This window comes from Bemisia tabaci, chromosome 4 (assembly GCF_918797505.1).
Source record: "Bemisia tabaci chromosome 4, PGI_BMITA_v3".
NCBI classification, from domain to species: domain Eukaryota; kingdom Metazoa; phylum Arthropoda; class Insecta; order Hemiptera; family Aleyrodidae; genus Bemisia; species Bemisia tabaci.
The window spans coordinates 2,697,496-2,720,550 of NC_092796.1; the positions used below are offsets into that span (position 1 = coordinate 2,697,496).

General features: G+C 41.0%; 1 protein-coding gene across 1 annotated transcript in view; it reads right to left on the bottom strand.

The window, feature by feature from the left end:
• LOC109031260 (acetylcholinesterase) overlaps positions 1-23,055 on the bottom strand; it is a 158,208-nt gene that overhangs the window by 117,598 nt on the left and 17,555 nt on the right. The window contains exon 2 of the mRNA XM_019042694.2: positions 12,492-13,320. Coding sequence (XP_018898239.2) covers positions 12,492-13,211 — 720 coding nt within the window. The 5' untranslated portion in view covers positions 13,212-13,320. The remainder of the gene's footprint in view (positions 1-12,491; positions 13,321-23,055) is intronic.

Consider the following 23,055-nt stretch of genomic DNA (forward strand, 5'->3'; position numbering starts at 1 on the left):
GGCTACCAGAATGGGTGGAGATTGAAGCATCTTGAGTCAGCTTTTCCGTCATAATTTCACGATGAATGATGAAGTTGCGCTGGTCACAGACTCGAGTTTTAATGCTTGGTACTTGTAGATTAGAGAGAAATATTCATATCTACCCAATCATCAACTTTCTACGTTCAATATCAGTCGAGATATCGCGCTTTAAAAACTTCGGTTAAAGATGTTATCCGCTGCGGTGGTGATCCCCTTGTTTACAACACTTTTCCATCTCTTTTTACATAATTTCCTTAACTAGCGGCCAGTTATGCTCAAAACTGCACCGTGCTCATTTTTCTCCACAGTGTGACTTGGATCCTTTTCGTTTAGTTTCGTTCAGTTTGCATTAGAAACAGTTAATCCGAACTTCAGCGGCCGGATACAACTATTCGTGTTCGAGGGACGTCCCGGTTGCATACATACTTAATTGAAGGCGTTTAACCTTTCGAGATAGCAGAGTTTTGCACCTGGAGCGCCGCGCGCCACATGCAGTAATCTTGTCGTTCCTTACCGTTTACTTGTAAATCAACCTTGGCACTTTGATCAAATCGACCTCTATTGACTAAAATGGTCTAAGAGTGTTTAACTAACCTAAATGTATTTTTCTGAATTGAGAATTTACAATGAGAAGTTATATTTAATGAGACGAAGAAGTTGTAAACCATAGAATTCCGACTCTATGTTTTGTCCCTATCGAGATCGATAATCAGGAGGAATTTCTGAAAGTTGCGTTGCTTGAAACGTTAAACAATCTCGATTTTTTATTATTTGCTCCCACCCGCTCTCTCCCCAGGAATAGTGGAAAATTCAAAACTAGGCTCTAGGCAAAAACGTGAACACTGGAAATTGGACACGAGCAGCGGAGTTTTATGGTGAAAGATAAGATTTTTTTGCAATCGGCGAGTTCTGAAGAGGAAAAGATTCAAATGATTGATTGACAAAAGTAATCATATGGCAACACATTCTTTTCATCATTAAGGTGTGCAAGATTCCAGACTATAAAAGCAAGCGAGTTTTTATGAGCCCCGCGTAAAATGAGATACAAGCAAAAGTGTGTGGAGGAAAATTTAAGCATTCAGACCAAAATTTCGATTTGACAGACTGAATAGATCGATCGATTGAACGAGACACCAATCGTTAGGCTCAAATGACTAGTCTTTTATTTTGTGTGACAGCATAGTGTTTTTAAAAAATACACTTTAGACCCCGTGTTCAGAGTGGCAAAATTTCATGAAAAATAAAATCTTGAAATTTCACGAAAAATATTTCATGAAATTTCAGACATTTGTGAAAGCTATTAAAAACTTTTTTTCATGTTTCGCAAAATGTAAAAATTGTGACTTTTTCCATGTTTGTGTGTTTGAGTGGGGGTTGCATACTGTAGCCCCTGAAGAATATTAATATTTCACAGATTCATTAAATATTTCACTGAAATTTCCAATCTTTCATTTCTATTTTACGTTTCATGCCACCCTGCCCGTGTTACTAAGGCATCGCTGAATAAATAATTAAGTCATTGCCAGAGCTCGGCAACACTGAAAGTCGAGTCTCGCTAGTCGCGTTATAGCGGGCCGTAATGCATTTATCAGAAAATCAATGACATCTTCGTTGGAGCCGTGCGTGTTGTCTGCTCGTATTTCAACTCGAGTTTGTTCTCAGGAAATTAGCCTAATTTTTTTCTACCCTCACACCCGAGCGTGAACCATGCCACCAACTTTTTGCGCTGTCCGTGCAACAAATGCCCAACGACAACGCGCAGTGCCACCAAATCATACGGCCATATTCTAGTTCCCTCATTTGAAAAGTAAAAATTCGCTATCAGATTTTGCTAGGTTTTGGATTTACACCCAGGGTGGCATGTAACGTAAGAAAGAAATGTAAGATTGGGAATTTCAGTGAAATATTTCATGAAATGTCATGAATCTGTGAAATATTCATATTTTTCACGGGCTAGAGTATGCAACGCGCACTCAAACACACAAAAATAGAAAAAAGTCACAATTTTTAAATTTTGCGAAACATGAAGAGGATATGTTTACCGATATGTTTCAATATATTTCATAAATTTCTGAAATTTCATGAAATATTTCACCTGAAACTTCAAGATTTTCTTTTTCGTGAAATTTTGCCACCCTGGAAATCACCCGCCCCTCCACTTACGAGAGGACCTCAATTTTTAGGTGGGCTCTATTTCACATTTAAATCCATGCTCCCCAAGGCTCATGCGGACATCAGGATACGCCCTTACAGCGGACATAAAATTAGGACAGCGTTAAGCGGAAAGGAACCGAGCCACATCAGCCATTGTCAAATTTGACTGGTAATTTAATTTTCTACATGAAAATGGCTGTGCGGATTTTTGCGCAAATTTCAGTGGATTTACTGAGAGTACAAAGCAAATTCCTTTAAATTTTCAAAGAAATACGCACAAACGTTCTTTTGTTAGAAATGGAATTGCCCAATTAAATTTGCCAATGACTGATGTGGCTTGGTTCATTTCTGCTTAACGCCCTCCATTTGTGACGGACCTTAGGAAAGGGGCCTTCGTTGATGGATGAAATTTTGAGTTGAGCAATTCTCAAGTCGGGTCGAGAAATTAGATTTTGAAAGAAAAACGCTCATCAGCGTCTTAAGAAATAAGTTACAGGTCGTTTTGTTTATTTCATTAGTGAAGTAAGCTGCGTTCTACTCTGAAAATATGTGTGTAGCACAGAAAATATGGAGCATAGAAAAATTGCACAATAACCACGATAAGCATTTAAAAAATTTCTAAGGTACATTACAAAACCCACACAGTTTGAGAACCCTGTGCAAAAATTTTCGAATTTACTTCTTCGAGCACTATGTTTCTCATCGCCGGCAATGAGGTATACCCAGGGAGATTTAAGTGAGCCTAAGGAAATAAGCAAATAATCTCGCAAACTGTAACAAATATTTTTTGCAAATGATTTGAAAAGTGCGTTTTGGCATTGTTTTAATATAGAGAAAACAAACGCTTCAAGACGATTAGATTGACACAAAATTGCGAGACCGTTTGCCTGTCAGGCAGACATCTTTCTTAAGACAAATCTATAGCCAGCTACTAAGAAGAAACATGTGTCCGCGAGCGTGGATAGAACATTTGCAAGACTGAGCAAATTGTGCGTTTGGGTGTGCGATTCAGACACTTCTGATGTGATGGACTTCGTTTTTTAGCAAATTTATCTACAAATAGTTTACCTAGTTAGCTGTAGCTCTTGTGTGCAATGGACACATTTTATACACTGGCCATGGCAAGCTAAGAACTTAAAAAGCTTCATATCCAAATCGCGAGCTTCACGATTCTTGAAAATTAAAGCATTGAAACGTAAGCTTTTATTGAAAGTTGTCCATCAGGCAACACTGTGCCAAATTGTTCTTGCATGAGGCGAACCTTTCGAACACGAAATATATGTTGGGTGTACTGTAGACCGATCCATCTGCAACTTAACTAAATCCTAATGCGAATTGGGGATGGGGGAGGGAGGGGTTTACCCCTTTGACTGCCTTCCAGTCCATCGCTTAGCCTTCTCGCTCTCAGAGTTGCAGTTAATTTCAATTTCCTTCGAACATGCGAGGAGCTATCGCAAAAGGGCGCTATGACATGTTCCGCAATCTTTTATCTTTCCGGCAATCCTTCTCAAATGGCGATTATTTTAATTCGTTCAATTGCAAATGTTTGCAATCATTGTAACTATGAACTTTTATCGCAAATAACTGGCATTTCCTTCATGTTGGCTATTAAATTTGAGATTCGAGAATAAAGTTTACTTTAATACGTGTCTCTCTTCGAATTTATCTCGGAAATTCTTGCCGTAAAAAAGTCCGTCTCAACATTATTATTTTAATATGCAGTGGAAGTTTGAAACTTTATTTTTCACCATGAGGCTCACATTTGCTGGAGAAATCATTATTTCTTCAAATGTATGAGCGCTTAATCCGCCTCTTCTGAAAATAAAAGGGGTCAAATCAATTTAGAGAAAAGAAAGCAGAGCACGGTTGGTTCTCTTTCAGTTTTCTATGAAATGAATTCAGGGAAAGTATTACCAATTTTACAGTGATGCTTATCGAGTTCTTTCAAGCAACTCATGAGCAGATTCCTCTCTTTTAAAAAATAGAAAATTAAAAAACTCGGTTCTTTCCTATATACATAAGTATACATAGTATTAAATACCTTGTTAGACAACGTCACACATAGGTTTCTGTTGCATAGGGTTGTATCTACAATCATAATAAATGCAGAGACCTAGTGTTCGCGCGGGTACATCTGTCACGATTGTCGCCCTTTAATCAGTGAGTACCAATACGCGCTTTTTGACACATACAACTGGTCCTTTGGGCCCAAAGGTCTCAATTGTGAACAACTATCACCGTGACTGTAAGCTCTCTGACAACCTAAATTTTCATTTCTTTGTCACGGGTCGTTCAGCGTTCCACTGCGGGCTGATTATTGAAATTTATAGACAAAGTGAAGGACAAAAAAAACATAGGGAGTATGGAGCGATCCTATTAGTTGAAATGGGTGGTTCTAATAGACTGAGGATGGAAGTGATGGACTAACTATAGGGTCTCTCGAGGGTTGCCGATAGTTAGTCTATTATCTTCCTCCTTTGTCCACTGCAACCACCCGCCTCCATTAATGAGATCTCTCCATATCCCTTCTGTCTGCTATGTCTATAGCTTTGTATATATATTTCAATTATCGGTCCGCTGGACCGATTGCCATGATTTCCGGCTATTAAAAGGTGATAGTCCCTGAATGAGCCCGATGCAGCTATAAGCAGATTTTAAAAAATTAACTCAATGAAACCAACGAAGCAAACCTCAAAGGGCGCAAGGCACCCAATGAGGGTAGGGCAGCTTAGCGGAAAGGGAGCGTGCCCTTTAGCCAAAATCTAGTAATCAACAATGATCACGAAATCTGATGGAAAAAAATGTCATCACACTTTGATATTTTGACTGAATTGAGCAGAAGGAAATTGAGACCATCTGCGGCAAGAAACAGAGTTAGCAACGTTTGATCTTAACGATAACTGGCCGCCTTCAATTAAGTATGTATGCAACACAAGCGTCCCTTGAACACGAATAGTTGCTGAAGCTCAAACTGCAAACTGAACCAAACATAAAGGATTTGCTTTCTAGGAAAACCAGTTAAGTTTTGTTTTGAGTATACTAGCCAAGAATTTCCTCTTGTCAAAAATTCAAAGTCCAGAGAAAATAATTGAAAGATGAGGATGCGAATTGAATTTTATCTCTAACCTCATAGGGAAATTAAACTTCAAACCATCCGCCCTGGCGCCTTCTTCGTTTGTTTTAGTTATTTTTTGTTGAACAATGTCGATATTTCCCGTTATATATTAATATTTTTCATCCTTCTCGCGTGAAAATACGTATTAAATTGAAGACCCGAGCCCGAGCGGGTATCTTCGATTCAAAGAATACCGCCACTGAAAATGCGGTTCGAGAAGTGGAGATTTATGGCTTGACCATGTTTATTCGCACTCGGCACTCACGTAGAGTGCTCAGAAAACTTCGCGAATGTTGCGACCTTGGAGGAAAATACCAACTCTTTCTGTCCGTGAATCAATGTGGGAAGAGAGTATTTCAGAATACGAGTTGGCGCAACTTTTATTTCGCGCACTTTTCGTCACGCTGAAAAATTAGCACCATTTATAAAGCAGAATGCTTCCATTGTTGGTTTTGATACTTCATACGTCCCGGTTACGCGCTTGTAGCGATACAGAGAAATGATCCGCCAATCGGCGATTGAGAACGTGTCAAAAAAGAACCGAATTCAACAGATTAGAACCAAGTCGTATCCAGCTTGAACCAAGAAAAAGAAGTTTGAAGTTTTATCCATCCATATGACTCATGGAACTTCGGACGAAACTTTGTGACTGATCGATTTCAAAACCTTGCTCATCTCACACGGAAAAAAAATTATATTGCTGATTTAACAAATTTGTCGTTTAAAATAGTGTTCAGCATGTTTCAATGTAGATTTTACAATGAAAAAATGCTGATTTAATCACCTTCGCGGTTGAACTAGTTTTTTACTATTGTAAAATGTACTGTTGAAACATGTCGGGCATATTTTTAAAAATTGAATTGTTTAATTGTCTGGTACGGTCATGTCAAGAGGATGACGGAAGAGAGGCTGCCAAAAAAGATGCTTGATTGGGTTCCTCCTGGGAGGAGACGAAGGGGACGCCCAGTGAGAGGGTGGTGACAGGGGATATTAAATGAAATGAGGGAGTGTCAACTCCCTGATGACCTGTGGGAAGACCGAGTTTTGTGGCGATTAGGCGTCGCACAGCGCCAAAGAGCGCTATAAAAGCGACTCATGTATGTATGTAAATTGTTAAATCAGAAATCCGTTTTTTCCGTACATTTTTCCTTAAAAATTGCGACTTGGTGTATTTCTTTTAAACTCACCCCGGTTTACATCGGTGCCCTAGACTGCTACCCCCTAAAAATCCGGTTGTCCCAACCGGAAACTCCGGCCGCACGCTGCATTATCCCGGCTCTCGTGGAGCACGACTATTTATTCACGAAGTCGTGACTGACGAGTCACAACTGCAAAGTTTGTTCGTTGCACCACTAAGCCGCGGAAAAACCACTTAACTCCAGCGCGGATCTTCCGTAGATCCGTCGTTGTGGCTCGACGCGCGACTCCGGGTCTCGCGGGCTGAAGGTCGCGTGCCCGTTTGAATCAGAGCTTTTCGCGTTACCGCCCCTCCGCCCCCCTCGACCCCCCTCCCTCGTGTACCCACATCCACGTCGGCCTTCCCCCTCGGCACCCCCGCTCTTCATTTGTAGCACTCTACATGTGGAAACTCATTATTTTTATATATAATTCCATCCGCGCCGGAGCCGAGGTCTCTCCTGCACTTCTCTCCTCTTTCAATTCCCGGTTAATAACGTGTTAGCGGCTCTGATTTATTTTTCAGTTCTTATTCCGCCGGCAAATACCTGCTATGCGCCCGCTGTTTTACTCGATAGAGCCAACTGCTATGCCGGCTTCCGAGAAACAGGGAAAATAACTTAGCGGCAACTGTTTCGAAGAATTATCATTCACAAAAAAAGAAAAACAAGTCTAGGGGCTGTGTTCGTAGTCGTTCTCCATACAGCTCCTTTCCGTTGAGTTGCAGAGGCGGATCCAGCAATTTGGCAACACTGACTTTCCTCCATTTAAACCTGTGTTGGATAATCGATTCTTCTTGTGAGCACCCTAGAAATCTATCGAAATCGACGGCCCCTCTAGAAATCGATCCATTTCAATAGGTTTAAATGTAGAAGTAGCTTATGTTGCCAATTTGCTGGATCCGCCGATGTTGAGTTGTTCATTCCCGTTTACATACTTAAGAGAGTAGTACTTTGTTTTACTGATATATAACAAATATTTCAAAGTACATGACTTAAAATTACTCAATTAATACTACTTATACTTAAAACCACTATCCCTGGCTCTCCCATAAAAGCACATATCTGCACAGGGAAAGCAATGACATGTATATTGTTTCTAAAATGGACCAGAAATAGTGGTTCCTCATTGCAAAATGTAATCCATTTGGGTAAAGATGTCCTAATTTTGCAAGTTCCATTTACCCGTGAGTTAATTGAGCAGCTTATGATACGTGGATTACACGTCAAAGGCATGTCTTTTTCCTTGGCTGGGAGATTTTGCTGGGTCATAATTTGCTCTCATTTCTTTTGCTTCATCCACGCATTAAGCAGAAGCTGTTCACTCATTTTTCTAATTTATATTAAATTTTTAAAATTTGAGTTCAATCCATCGCTTCGCAGCCATTACCGAGGTCAGATTTTGAGAACCATTTCAATCGAACGAGATGGACAAGTGCATAGGTTTTCTTATACGTATTTTCACTTGAACATTAAATATGAAAGGAAATATCATTCCTGCGCTAGAAATTCACTAAATCGGTTGTATAACCAGTAATTTAGAAAAATTTTACAGTCAATTTTTTTTAAATAACCGAACGGTACAAACTTTACAATTGTAATGGGTTTATAGATATAGAGCCGGAAAAAGGGCTGGGCTGTGGAGCAGATAGGAGACATGGTCTCTCAGTTCTGCAAAAGTTGTTGCGGTATTATTAGAATTTAAGCCAAGCTCGGAGGGAGGAATCGTCTAGCGAGATTATCAAGCGCGAGAGAGCTAAGAGAAGGTGTTTTGAACTAGTAAAACCGTAAAATAGACGCAATTTCGAAGAGGAACTCGTGTAAACGAGTTTCGAGGCAAACACCTCGTAAGAATCCAAAATTTGTCAAATTTCAAGGATTAATCTGGTAAAAATTGGCGATAGGTGCTGCGTTTAAAAATACCATAGGAGTTCTTATGGCCGACTAAAGAAGACTATTGAAAATCATATAGCTGGCTGTAGAAAGCGGAGCAAATCATATAGCCGGGCTATACGAAGCTATAAAAAAGTATACAGTCGGAATATAGTTCCTATCGCCGGACTTTACAGTGTATCGCCATGGCCCATGGCTATAAAAGGCTACAGGAAATTGTGTAGAAATTCGTGTGCTTTGCAAATCCTTAAGTATGTACGGAATCACCTTAATATTTACAAAACGCACATTATATTTTCCTTTAAAACATATTTTTATTCATCAATTAAAATGAGAAAAATCCATACAGAGTGTGCGAACATTTCAAAATCATGTGTTGAAAAACGCTGATTCCGCGACATTAAATATAAGAGCCTAACACAAAGCGGAGCGGCGGCGCACTGGCGCCTACAAACCTAACAGGGATACTTCACGCATTGCGCAATGCGTGAAGTATCCCTGTTAGGTTTTTAGGCGCCACCCGCTGCGCCGCGCCGCTGCGTACCACGGCGCTTGAAGCAACTATTTCACGCCAGATGTATTGCACAGTATCATTAGAAATTGAAAGCGCTCCAACATATTAGGAATGACATCAGGCATCCTTCAAAAGTACGGACCTTTCCTCGCAAAATAAATCAAGATACTACGGCACGAAAAGAGAGCGGTAGTCCAAAAACTAACTAAGTCCTAGTATCCGTATTTAGTAACGTTTAGCATAAAATTCATCGTCTGGCTGTTGCTGAATCGCCATCGGCTATAAAGGCTATAAGAAATTGTACAGCCGGCTACAGAAGCTATTGGAAATATTACAGCCGGCTTTAGGTCTATTGTATTTTGGAACACACATTCTACTGCCAATTTTTACCAGGGTAAGGATAAATTCATGAGGTGAAAAGAAAATGTCGTGACATTTTCAAATAATTATGAGCACATTGTGGATAGTATTCTTCAAAAAATCCAGAGAAAAATATTCTTAAGTTTTTCAAAAAATCAGTTTTTCCTGGAGGAATTTGGCAACAGATGCATGTTCCTAAATCGTTGTTCCTTAGAACGTAAACGTAAGTGTTGGCTCCAAGTGGAAGTGAGGTTACGCGTTAGGATGGCGATTACGTGTGTTTATGAAATTGAATCTTGGAAACGTCCGGGAAGCTCCTCTGCGAATTGCGGCGAAGACGGGACGGCGGGGCGGCGGGGACGGTCATGTGAACGAGGCTCTAAAAGAGTGGATACCCAGGATTATTTGTCCCGCAAATGCGAACACGATTAGTCCGTCGAGTACAATTTTCCCGCTGCGCACCGCCCCGTCCCGCCCCGCTCTTGTGGGCTAAAAACCATGACAACGTGCGCATCCTCTCGCGTTGCCACATTGGGTACTAAACAGACCGATTTTTTTTTAAGTTTTAGCATCTCTGCGCGCTGATTGTTGAAATTGATGGACAAAGGTATAGACATAAAGAAGACAAACGGGATTTTGAGGGATCCTATTGGTTGAAGCAGGTGGTTGCTATGGACAAAGGGGGTAGGTACTAGACTAACTAACGACAACCGACGAAAGACCCTATGGTTCATTTACTCCTTTAGTCTGTGGGAACCACCTTTCTCAACCAATGGGATCGCCCTATTCTCCCCTTTTAAAGACAAAAGAGATATGGAGGGACCCTATCGGTGGAAGCGGGTGGTTACAATAGACAAAGGAGGTTACTGGTAGAGTAACTTACGTCAACCCGCGAGAGACCCTTTAGTAAGTCCATCATTTTCTCCTCAGTCTATAAGGAGAACCACCCATTTTAACCGATAGGATTGCTCCCCGTGCCCTCTCTGTCTATCGCTTTGTCTGTCAGTTTCAACAATCAGCCCGATGTAGAGGTGACATTCGGGAGCTATTAACCTATTAAACGTCATGTAACATAATAAGGTCTATGAATGGTCAATGGATATATTGCTCGTAAGAGATAGAGCCAAATAAATATACTATTTACGGGTAAGATCGCACGGAGATCACGTTGAGCACGTTAAAAAGCCGTACATGTTGAGAGAGGAATGCTCGCTCTGGACCCAGAGATTGGAGTTACAACTGTTAAATCCAAAATTTAGGGTTATTAAACTCGGAATTTAAATGCAAGCTATGACAAAATTTCTTCAAGCTCTTGTTTCTGGAGCGCAACAGACTCATCGCGGTTGGTTTGGAAAGCAACGACTGCAAAAAGCGGCTTTATCTTTCACGTCAGAGTAATTTCCTGCAAAGTGAAGAAACACGAATCCGCGTGGACGTTTCTTTTCCACGACGGAGCCTGAAAGACATCCTTGTTCGACCTGTTCTGCCGTGCTCGGGAGAAACACCGTATGAGCATTCGATTGCTGCCAAATTTCCTCTCAGAAAATAGTTATTTTAGAAGAAAATAATGCATATTTTTTCTTGGAATATACAGCGCGAATTACAAACCGAAATTTACCGAATTATCTGAAAATTTGGGAGAAAAATATTCATAAATATTGCCAAAAATTCGTGATTTGCCGGAGGAAATTTGGCAATGCCTGGAGGCTCATACGGCGTTTTTCCTTAGGACGGGAGTGGCGGAGGCTCTGTGAAATAGATCAGACGGTATAAATCAAGGTGGCTGGCGTTGAAGGAGGTGAAAACAAACGGAGGTTTGAGCGTGGCGCCCTTTGTCCTCATCCCTTTATCTTCGGCTGAGTAAGATTAATCGATAAATGATGCTCCTCCGCCGCGAGCGAGAAGTCAAAGGCTTGTTCCGGCGCGGCTCTATTAACTCTGTCAATTTTCGCCCGCGGGGAGCTCCCGGCTACGTGTAAGCGGCATAATCATTCGTGGCACCGACCTTTTTCAGCTCTTCCTGTCTGTCTGAAAGCTTTTAAGCACCTCGGGCCCCTCTCGTTACCGCTGTTCCAAAGTAAAATTACACGTAAATCTCCTTGTTTGTCGCTAAGTATGCTCTTCCGATGAGCTTCCCTCGGACTAAAAGGCTTCAAATAAGTTATTGTTGTGGGAAAAAGTCTGCCTCGTAGAGAAGTGATATCATCGTGCTATGAACTATCTGCTGCGCCGCAATATGTCCCCGGATTGAATTGCAAAACGAACTGCGTTAAGTAGAAATAAACCAAGCCACATCAACTATTACCAAATTTACTTGGACTGTTGAATTTTTTACATGAAAACGGTTGTGTAGATTTTTGTGCAAATTTCAGAGAATTTTTTGCACAGTTCAAAGCAAATTCCTTAAAATTTTCTAATGAATCCTTACGAATGTTCTCTTGCAAACATTTAAATTGCCTAGTCAAATTTGGCAATAGCTGAGGTGGATTGGTTCCTTTCTGCTACACAGGGTCCGGATCTACTGAGGGGCAGGTCAGTTATTACTTGAGCTTTGAGCGGTTTTACAGAACTTGTACGAAATTTGGATTCCTTGGGATCAATTCCTCATTCATTCTCGCGGTCATGAGCTTCGTCCGACCTAAAATAACCGATAACAATGCCCTGGTATGGTAGGTCAGCAGCCTGATTGTTGAAACGTTAACTGGCTATGTCAGCAAGATGAGATAAGACACAGCCTTAAATGCGCCGTGTAATATATCGATTTTCGATTTTATCAAATGACCAGTTTGATTTTTTGCCTGCAATTTATCCAAACTACGAAGCGCGTATTTTAACAACACAACGGCAAAGAGAAGTAATAAAATGGACGTATTCTTGCCAAACGGAACTATAGACGAGTGGAAAATATAGGGTGTTCTCTAGAAAGCTACATAAGATACAATGTCAAAGTGGTCGTGATTCCCTTTGGAGAAATGGAAAACCGGGATTTTACTTTCTGTCAGACGGAACTATGTGCCGACTGAATGCGGCAATCATGGGCCGTGGACATGAGAAAAGACTGTTATGGACAGGGCTCATGAGTTGATGCCGACAGAGGTGGTAGTCTCGTTGCCGCTGACGTCACTGACGCTTTGTAATTCCCATTTATTCTTACGGCCCTCGACCAACGAGCACACCCCTTCTGTCCCACTTGTATCTGGTTCCGTTTGACAAAAATATATGTACGTCCAAATAACGAATCTTAAAAAGGAGAACCTACCTTCTGATGAATATGTCTACGGTGTCGGAGCCGCATCTTCTGGGGCACCCACAGGTTGAGGTAGAGGCAGTCCTCACTGATATTGGTATTGGGGTTCCACATCTCCTCGCCCTGGAAACCGGGGAAGTACTCGAGCCGCTCCTGGTAGCAGCTGTTGGGGAGACTGGTGGCATTGAGGACGCCGCGCCAGGGGTCAATCTCGACCGGCTTGCGGAAGCGGAGCATGCCCACCGGCGGCTTGGCGAACGGGATCCCCGTGAAGACGTGCACCTTGTGCCCCATCACCTGCTTCTCGACCCCGCGGATCAACCCCGACTTGGTGCGCACCACCAGGGGGTCGTTGACGAAGGACTCCTCGTAGTCGGCGTGGGTATGCCTCTCGTGTTCCAGGGACTTGAATCTCCGCTGCCCGTCGAAGATGTACTTTCGCTCCTCCTCGCCGGCTTTGAACTTGCGGTCGCCGTTGGAGGTGCCTGTCTTGTTGCTGGGCTCCTGGTAGGCGGCGAAGGAGGCGTAGTGGTCCTCGTCGAAGTTGTGGTTCTTGTGGTTGTTCAAGTGGCTCGTCTGGCCGTGGTGCTTGCGGTGGCTCGGGTGGCCCGCGGCGAGGCCCAGGACGGCGCACAGGGTGAGGGCCAGCGGCCAGAGTTCCTTGGTGCCCCTCGGACACGGCTCCCGCCGTTGCCGCTGCGTGACGACGCGCGTTGTTGCCGTTGTTGCCATTGTTGCATCCGCTTCCCCCGGGAGATTACATGACACGCTTATTCCCGCGCTCCCTCTACCCGCCGCCGGGTCGCCAGCTCCGCCCCATCGCGCCTCGCTCGGGGCATCCCTGAAATCAAACCAAAACATCGTTGTCGCTGTTATTCACGAAATATCTACAAAAATACAAGTGGGTTTATAACGCTACGCAAATCCATTGGCGAATCCAGCAAATTGGCAACATCGCTTTTCCTCCATTTAACCCATGGAAAAGTTTCGATTCTTGGAGGGACTTGGTGCTCCGACAAGAATCGATTATTCAACATAGCTTTAAATGAAGGGAATCCGGTGTTACCAAATTGCTTCATCCGCCTCTGCGCAAATCAGATGTGTAGGACCAAGGGATATTAGTGAGGACTTTCCTATCATCGTCAGAGGCAACATATTTCAGAAACTTCTCACTAACGAAGCAATGAAATTCGTGGGGTAAAATTTAAATTCGAGGGTCAACACCACTCTTTGCCAAATGATTGATGATCAACTTGTCGAGCCGAGAATGAAATGAAAATTTACCAGTGCCTACAAGAGTGCAGGAATACTTCCCGCATTGCGTCAAATACAGCGCGGTCGCCAGTCGCCGTGGAACGCATTATTAGCGCCTACAAGACTGTATGAATACTTCACGCATTGCGTCAAATACAGCGCGGTTGCCAGTCGCCGTGGAACGCATTATTAGCGCCTACAAGACTGTATGAATACTTCACGCATTGCGTCAAATACAGCGCGGTCGCCAGTCGAAACGGAACGCATTATTAGCACCTACAAGACTGTATGAATACTTCACGCATTGCGCGTTCACTACAGTGCGCGACGTATTTCCGCGATGTTGCTTACATATTTAGGCAAAAAAAAAAAAAAAAAAAAAAAATAGGAGTAGAACACATTCATATGCAAATAAAAGACAAGGGACAAGAATGTCCCCTATTTCAAATTTGTGTCCACCTAATGAACGCATTTAAGCTAAAAGGAAGCATGTCTCACGCCAACCCCATGCACATGGTTCCTTTTAGCATAAATACGTCCTAATGATGACTGTGAACGTCGAAGTGAGCATTTTGCTAGGCAAGTTGCAACTTAGATTCGGCTCGCTCGATCGCTTTACCAAACGCTTAACTCTTTCTCTTTGGCAGTCATTCATTTTTATGAAAATCTGAGCGTTTACTTCCGAAAGTAACTTTTACAACATCGAGAACGTAGCAGTGCATGATCTCCTAAATGTGTTGTCTCTGCTGCTGACCCTCGCAGGTTATCCGTCGTACTTCAACGCATTTTTCTTAGCCTCCATCAACAGATCGAGGTGTGTCGAGCAAGGTCATTCGACAAAAGACGGTAGTGAAAGACGGAAAACAATCACCTTGGTCACGAGATTTAAAATTGCTGCTGTTCTTCATTTTTTCACAGAGGAAACGGACGTTATTGATACAATTTTTACAGAATATCTGTAAACTACAAAAAAAAATCAGAACAGATTTTGGCTAAGAAAATAGAGAACTTCGGGGATTAAACTGGGCGTTTTTTCTCCCTTTCACCGTCGATTTTGGTTACGAGGCGTGGCTTTCGGTGCGCGGTTTGGCAGCGACGAGCCTCCCTGTCAGCGGGTGGCACGCTCGGAAGAAAATCACATTTTACAAATGCATTCTTTTCTTCTCCATCCGTGAGGAAATTAGAGTCTTGCGACTTGCCGCGTAGAAATGGCGCCTTTGTCTCCGTATTTTTTACACCCTATTTTCGTCTCCTCTCCTTCGTTTTCACCCGCGGATCCACCACTTTTCAGGGGTTTTCTCAGAGGAAGAAGGGGGGATTCAGTACCTGCGTTATGTGTACAGAGTTTCCTGAGGAGAAATTCTCTGACCACCTCGCGGTATCAAGAAATCCCTGCTTTTACTCTGAGTAGTTAAGTAATTGTGAGCGGTGCGAATTTTCCAACGTAATCCAATGTTTTCAGTGATATTTTTCCCGCGGGATATCTTCATAGGGAGTTGGCCAGGAATTACATCTAGTGTTTGTGGATCTCCAGAAAGCTTACGATAGTGTGCCATTGATGAAACTTTGGGAAGCCTTGAACAAAAGGGGTTTTAGTGGGGGACTAATTAGTGCTATTAAGGAATTTTATGGTGGGGCTTTCTCTAGGGTTAAATCGCATGGGGAGTTATCGTTGGGGTTTTTAATTACTAAAGGACTGAAACAAGGGTGTTGTTTGTCGCCAACCTTATTTAAAGTGTACCTGGAAGAAGTTTTAAAGGAATGGAAAAGATGCTGTTCGGGAATGGGCGTCCCGCTACGTGAAGATGGCACCCTTTATACTCTGTGCTTTGCTGATGATCAGGTGGTAATAGCTCAGGACGAAGAAGATGCGAATTACATGACGCGGAAGCTAGTGGAAGTATACCGAAAGTGGGGAATGGAAGTAAATGTGGTTAAGACGGAGAAGTTGGTTATCGGTGGTGATCAGCAAAGCATTGAACTGGAGGATGGCCGGAAGATCCTGGACTGTGAAGAGTATAAATATCTCGGAGTTTGGTTAACTAAGGACGGAAATTTGGATCGGGCCATTAAAGATCGGAATGTGCAAGGCAGGAAAGCTATCGCGATGCTAAATGGGGTTCTCTGGGACCAGAGTATCTCCAAGGAGACCAAAAGGAAAATTTACAACGTCATCGTGAAGAGTATCGTAACTTACGGGAGTGAGGTCTGGCAACTTAAGAAAAGAACTGAAGACATGCTTAGGGCAACCGAGATGGACTTTTGGCGAAGGTCTGCTGGGATATCGAGAAGAGAGCGTATCCGCAATGAAAGGGTACGCGAGATAATGGGTGTGGAAAAGGACATCGTGCACGATATCAGGTCCAAGCAGTTGGTCTGGTATGGACATGTGCGAAGGATGGCAGATGATCGGTTGCCCAAGCAGGTCTTCGATTGGGTTCCTCCCGGAAGGCGACGGCGTGGACGTCCTGTGAAAGGTTGGCGACAAGGGGTGGAGGAGGAGATCAGAAGGTGCCAATTGCCTGATGATCTCTGGGAGGATAGGGGGCAATGGCGATTGGGCGTCGCAGAGCGCGAGGCGGCGCTATAATCGCGACTTTATGTATGTATGTATATCTTCATACCTCTACCTAATTTTCCATTTCTGAAAAAAATAAAAATGGATTTCAACTAGGTAACACTATGATGATGATCATCTCTGCAACCTTCAAAATTTTTTCTTTCTCAATTTTTCTTATGACTTTTTTGACCATAGGTGAAGAGGGAATGAACTATCTACACGAGAAAGTTAAACACGTCAAAAGTTCATTAATTTGGATAAATTATGTCCTCAACATATTTTATTACCTTCAAAAATTTCTCGTCACATTTCCCTATAAATTTATTTTTCGAAACAAAACTAAACAACTGCGAACCTTAAGTTTTTCATCGAATATACCTCACTTAAGTATCTTGTCCTAGTATCTTAAGTCCTAGGGGGGCCATTCAAGTATTCAGTTAGCTACTTAGGGCGGGGGAGGGAGTCTTAGTTTGGTTAATGGGGATTTTATGAAGAGGAGGGGAAGTTACGCTCAGAATTACGCAGGCTTCTCATGTTATAAAACAAATTGTTCAACAATTTCAAAGAATTTCTAGGTTAATTTTTGTGAAAAAATCAGGCTTGCATTAAGGGGGAAGGGGTTACAAATTTGGCTAAAATGGCTTTCAAAAAAATTGAATGGCTTCAGAAATTTGCAACAAATTTTGCAGTTTCTTTGATTTTTAACGTTGGTGTATTTTTTTCGAAAAATACACTAAAAGAAAAATATCGTGAGAAATATTTGAAGGCACAGATTGAGGTACATGCTGTGAACTTAAGTTGTCCAAATCGCCGATTACAAGTTGGCAAAATCAATTAGTTGGGCTGCCTCGGATATTCCGCTATAGTACCTAGTTAAAATTAATCATGGAGATTAACAATACCAAATAAAAATGCACTTGAACTGCAAATTATCATTTGGAGGCAAATAATTGGGAATATATGCACGTTAAAACCCTTGAAATGAATGTGAAGAGGAAAAGATCCGGCGAGAAAACATATTTGTGCGATTAATTTTGATTTGGCGAGCAGCGAGGAAAAATCCACTTCGAGTACGTATCAGGAGTATAAAATCTATTTTTATGACGACGACGTCTTAATGGAATTAAAAGACGTTGCCAAACGAATTATCATCCCTTCAAGGTACATTGCAAATAAGTCAAGAGCGGACTCGTTTTGAAGAAGTTTGGCAGCGGTAGCGGAGAGCTGACATTTCGAGGGCTCTCATTGTTTCCAGTCCATGTCAAACTGTAAATCAGAAAGAACAAAAACTTTGATGATTATAATGTTTAATTTTATACCCGGGTTGCGTGTCCATCTCGCTCCCGATCGATCGACTTTCAATGTTCTCTTTTCCGGTCGCCGCGCTGTTTCAAACCCGAGCGATGAAGTTTTCAGACCATAATAAAGTTTGTAGACATACTACTTGGAATATTTAGACTTCTTGAGGAAGATATTTCCAATCTCTGCAATTATTATTAATTGAATCGACGTATGCGAAAACGTCCGATGTCCAATACAATGTTTCAGACTTTGAGTGGACGCTTTCGTTGTAACCAAAAGACACAAGATTTTTTAAGACGTTAGAAATGTCAATGTAGATCAATTTTAGAAATAATCTCCTAGGTATACTGCCGTGCTAAGGAAAAACGCCGTATGAACATTAGAGAGTTGCCAGATTTCTCTTGATAAGACATGTATTTTTAACGATATTTATGCACATTTTTCTTTTAAATTTTCAGATATTTTTGATTAAATTACGTACAAAATAGTCAGAAAATGTTGAGGAAAAATATTTAAATTTTCCCGATAAATTCGGTTTTTATCGATGGAAACTTGGCAATGTCTGAAGGCTCATACGGCGTTCTTCCTTAGCATCGCAGTATAATTAAACGTTTACAAAAGAGATCAATCTTATTTATCAGTGTCGTGGGGTAAAGGAAACCAATGCAATTATGAAACCATGTATTGGACGACAGACGTTTTTGCATGAGTCAATTCAATTATGCAATTAAGTGTCACAATTTTTGAATCTAATAAAGTGCTCATTTTCCTAGCATCCGTTTTGATGATGTCTCCCTATAGACCTATCCTTTATTTGAATTATATTCAAAATAATTTCAATTTTTAAGTAATCTCTTTGATGCTTTATGACTAATTTCCATGTACTCTTCAATTTTTCTTGTTGTTCGTTTTGCCTGCTTTTAAAAGAAAAGTGGAAAAAATCTTTGAGTAATTGCCACGTCAAAATAAGAAAGGGGAGAGGCTTGAATTGGAAGGGAGAGAAAAGCTTCTTAAATCTTTGAAATGTATAATATATTCAACCATAGCAAGCCTCGTTTCTCATGTTAGATTATTTCTCCCATTTCGGCCGTTTTTACGAGCTCAATTAAGCGAACTGTTGCCATATCTCTCCATTGATATTGTTGTTTTATTTCGCTCATATTTAGAAAGAAACTAGCCATATTTTTCCCGTACGTAAATATCTTTAAAGCGTGGCAACTTCAATAGAAAGGCCACGCTCTAAATATTACTGCCAACTTGGGCTAGAACCTCGAATGTATATAGGTATTTTCATTTTAACAGCACGGTTTTTCAGCAGAGAAGCAGGTTAGGATTTTGACCTTGGTGTATCTGATTTTTTTTCTTTTTCCCCCGTCTCTAACCACTAAACGCGATGGTTCATTGTCCTTTTCTTAGGAAAATTTTCCAGAAAAGCGCCATTGCGACGCAACAGAGCTTTGAAAAAACTTCAGATTTTTTAAACTCCTTGCTGGGTAGGCAATTTTTGCTGCAAGGACTGTAAGGAAGCATAGCGCATAGTTCATTTCGTCGCTTCTCTGACGTAAGGGCGTATCTTGATTTCCACGTGAGCCTTGTTTTCCATGAGACTCCATGTTTTCGGGGCTCATACGCAGATCGAGATACGCCCTTACGTCAGAGGAGCAAAGACTTATGGAGCGTTTTCGGGCACGTATGTGGATCGCATGTAAAGCAAAAAGGAATCATCGCGATTACAGTGTTGTAAAAATGTTGCTTCTTCATAATTATCTAAGAAATCTCTCAGAATGGTAAATAGTTTTTGCTTCGCACCAAAAGATTGTTAATTTAAGTAAGGAAAATCATGGTGTGAATTTTCATATTATGCATAAATGAAATATTTTTAAAAGAATAGAAGAAGTTGCAAGATTTTGAAAACACTGTAATCGCGCTGGTTTCTTTTTGCTCAATGCGATTTATGCATTGGAAAAAAGTAATATTTTGAGCCGAAGGATCTATCCTGAACGTTAATTACGTTAACTTCCGGACACCCTGTATAAATAAAACAGTAGTTCAGTTAAAAATTATTTCTCAGTCTCTGTTGCTCATCGTGATGAAGTCGACCCTCATGTTCAATATCTTAAGGGGTAGCCATACCTTTCTCTCGCACCGAACCGAATGACCACAGTTTAAAAATGTCGAATAGGCCGTGCCAGAGGCCCAACTGTTGGCGCTCGGGCACGGAACGAGGGGGAAATCACGGACGGGGGAGCCGGAAGGAAGAAGGGCGCGGTTGATAATCATTAAAAAGGGGGGCAAGAAATGCAGTCAAGTTGGGAAGTAATTAAAATAAAAATGGAGCTTCCGTGGAGGGAACGAGGAAGTTGGGACGGAGCGGAGCCCATCGCGCACCGGGGAGGCCCAACTCCCAGCGACTTGTGAAAGTGGTAACGATTCATACACTACACAAACCGACAAATGAGAGTTCAAATCACGATAAATTGCGCCTCTGCGTTCCCCGTTCCTGTTGCCGAATGGCTCCTTTCCACCGTTTACTCCAAAGAAAACCGCCCTTCTCGTGGGTTTAGACTTGCACGGAAATAATTGTATTGCCGATATAACAATTAAATTGTTTGAAAAAATAAGTCCAACATGTTTCAAATGTATATTTTACAATATTTTACAATATTTGAAAGACAATTCAACCACGATGGTGGTTAAATTTTGATTTTTTTTTTTTTTTTTTTTTTTTTTTTTTTTTTTTTTTTTTTTTTTTTTGTAAAATCTACATCGAAGCATGTCGGACACTTTTTTAAACTGCAAAATTGGTAGATCAGCAATTTAATTTTTTCCGTGTGGAGGTGCACGTTTAAAAATTGCCGTAGATCAAGTCCTTTTGGTTAAACTAACCGGAAAAAGTAACTCTAAATAACCCAAAGTAACCTACAATAAACATTAACACGCAAATTTTTAAAAAAGTACCTCTGAATCTAAACCCACGAGACGGGCAGTTTCCTTTGGAGGCGATTTTTTTTTTTATATTTCTTCGAATGACAAGTTGCTAATCAACACGTATTATGCGAAAATTAACGTCGGCCACCGATTTAAACTTACATCTAATTACATTTCTTAGATTAAAGTGGGGGAAGAACCTTTTTAGGTGAGCTATTGTTGAAAGGAGAGGTATATTAGGCGAGGATGATTATTTGAATTATATTTTGCAATGAGGAACCTTTATCCTTGGCGCTGCGGTTGAAACACCTTTCTCCATAGGGAAACCAATGGTATATATGTTGAATCTAAAATGAGCCAGAAATAGTGGTCCCATATCAATCTGGATGAACATGAGAAACATCTTATGGGTGAGTGACCGAGTCCAAAAATACCATGAATCTGGCAACTATACCTGGCGCGGAAAGATGCAGGTGATCGAAATTTAATAACGACGAAGGAGACTGATTTCGGGTAAAAAATACTGAATGGAATTGCCATCAAGGAAAAGCTTAGAGATGGGGCAGCATTTTTTTTTTTTTTTTTTTTTTTTTTTTTGTGAATATGAATCCAAAACTATGATAATGTTTACGTGAATAGATTTTTTTATAAATCAACTCTGACATACAATGGTGAGAGTTTTTTTAATTTTTTTTCCAACTTTCCGATTTTCAAATTTCCGCATGTTGTTCTTTCCTTTCGCCGAAATTCCCCCTAATATCTGTCTCTGAGCAGTTTTCTACTCACCGAAAAGACCCCGACTTTTTGCCCAAAGACCCAACACTCGCCCAATAGTCCCGCTCTCATTAGTACGAGGTCTCTAAAGCATTTCGTCCCTTCGAGGAGCAAACAGTGCCAATCCTGAAACGCGTCTGCTGAAAATTCCATGCCTATAATCTGTGGCGCGAATTTTGACATCAGAGTGCGGTGACACGGTGCGACAGGAGCGACATGGGCTGAAAATGGAACGTAAGTAAGGTCTTTATTCAAGGCGACGAACGTTCCCGGAACGGGCCGTGTGCCCGCTTAGCAGCTCTGAAAAGGCAATAGTGTGCAGCAAATTACACTCATTCGAACATCAATTCCACTGCAATTCAATACAGAATAATTCATGCAAATCCTTTACAGGGACCCACAACGTTGCCGAAAAGGGCATCGGGTTACCCAACCATGCTTGCAAAATAGTAAAACGTTTAAAAGAACTTTCTCAATTCAATACACATGCAGTTGATTTCAAAACTAAGTAAATATACCTAAATATCGACGGCGTAAGTCCGCAATCACATATCTCGTTTGAGGTGTCTGAAAATCTCCGCCTCTATGTTATTTTTTTAAAGGAGAACAAATTGATATCATTCCTTGAAGTTTTTGCAGAATTTTCTTCGCCCAGAGAAGAAAAATTATAGCAGTTTTAAAGAATTGCTGTTGAGTAGTTTTCCGTTTAAAAAATAAAGTATGACAGAAAGTCTGCGACGTCACAAACCGAGTTATGTGATTGCCGACTTACTCCGTCGAGTTGTAATTTGATTAAAGCTCACGACGATACAAGCAAATAAAACCTCATTTTTTGTCATTTCGTATCATCAACATGCAATACTGGTCATTTTTTGCTTGGATCGCTAGGGCTCATGATTGAAGCGTAAGTTCTTTAAGCCATTTAAAAATGAATTTTAAAGTGTGTATACTATCAAAGTGAAGGTACTTCGGCACAATCGCAAAGGCACATGGAACTCCGCATCTCGATCGCTACGTTTCAAAATCTCCGACAAAATTGTTTAATACATCATGCCATTATAGAATTTTGTCATGGCTGTTTAAAATTTTTTCGCAAAAATCATTATACCCTTTAAATGCATATGAGCCCTACAGAAAAAGAAAGGCTCATCATAATACATGACTCCTCGCCTTAGTTGTAGGGTTTCGACGAAATTAAAGGTGATAACGCGGTCATTTTCCGAATTGCTGCTTATACTTTTAATTAATTTCTGCTAGGTCTGGAACGAATATTTAGCTCTTGAAAATCTTTTACGTAATAATTATTTTTAATATCTTATTGGTACGTGTGGTGGACAAGCGCGAAAGGTATCAAAAAGTGGAGATATCTGGTTGGCGAGAGTAGCATAATGAAAAAATAACAAAAAAGAAATAATACTCAGGTATTGCACGCGTTTATACTTGGAGGCAGATGGAAATATTTTTTTCATATTTATTTTCTTTTAAAGATCTTTTCTTGGTAGACCTCCTCAAATAACTTTAAAAAAAACGGATCTCATGGGCATGGGACGAAAATTAAATTTTCACTGTAATTGTTTTATAAATTTTTAGCCGTCGGATTTCGGCTGAAGTTATTTTAACCGATCAAAGAGAGCCTCGAGTCACCCCTCCTTCTACACCTTTCAGTCACGCCTAAAAGAAAATGGTGGGGAGGAACTGCTTAATTTTCTAGAGCAATATGAATATTTAATGTGCTTTGTAATTAACATCGGATGAAAC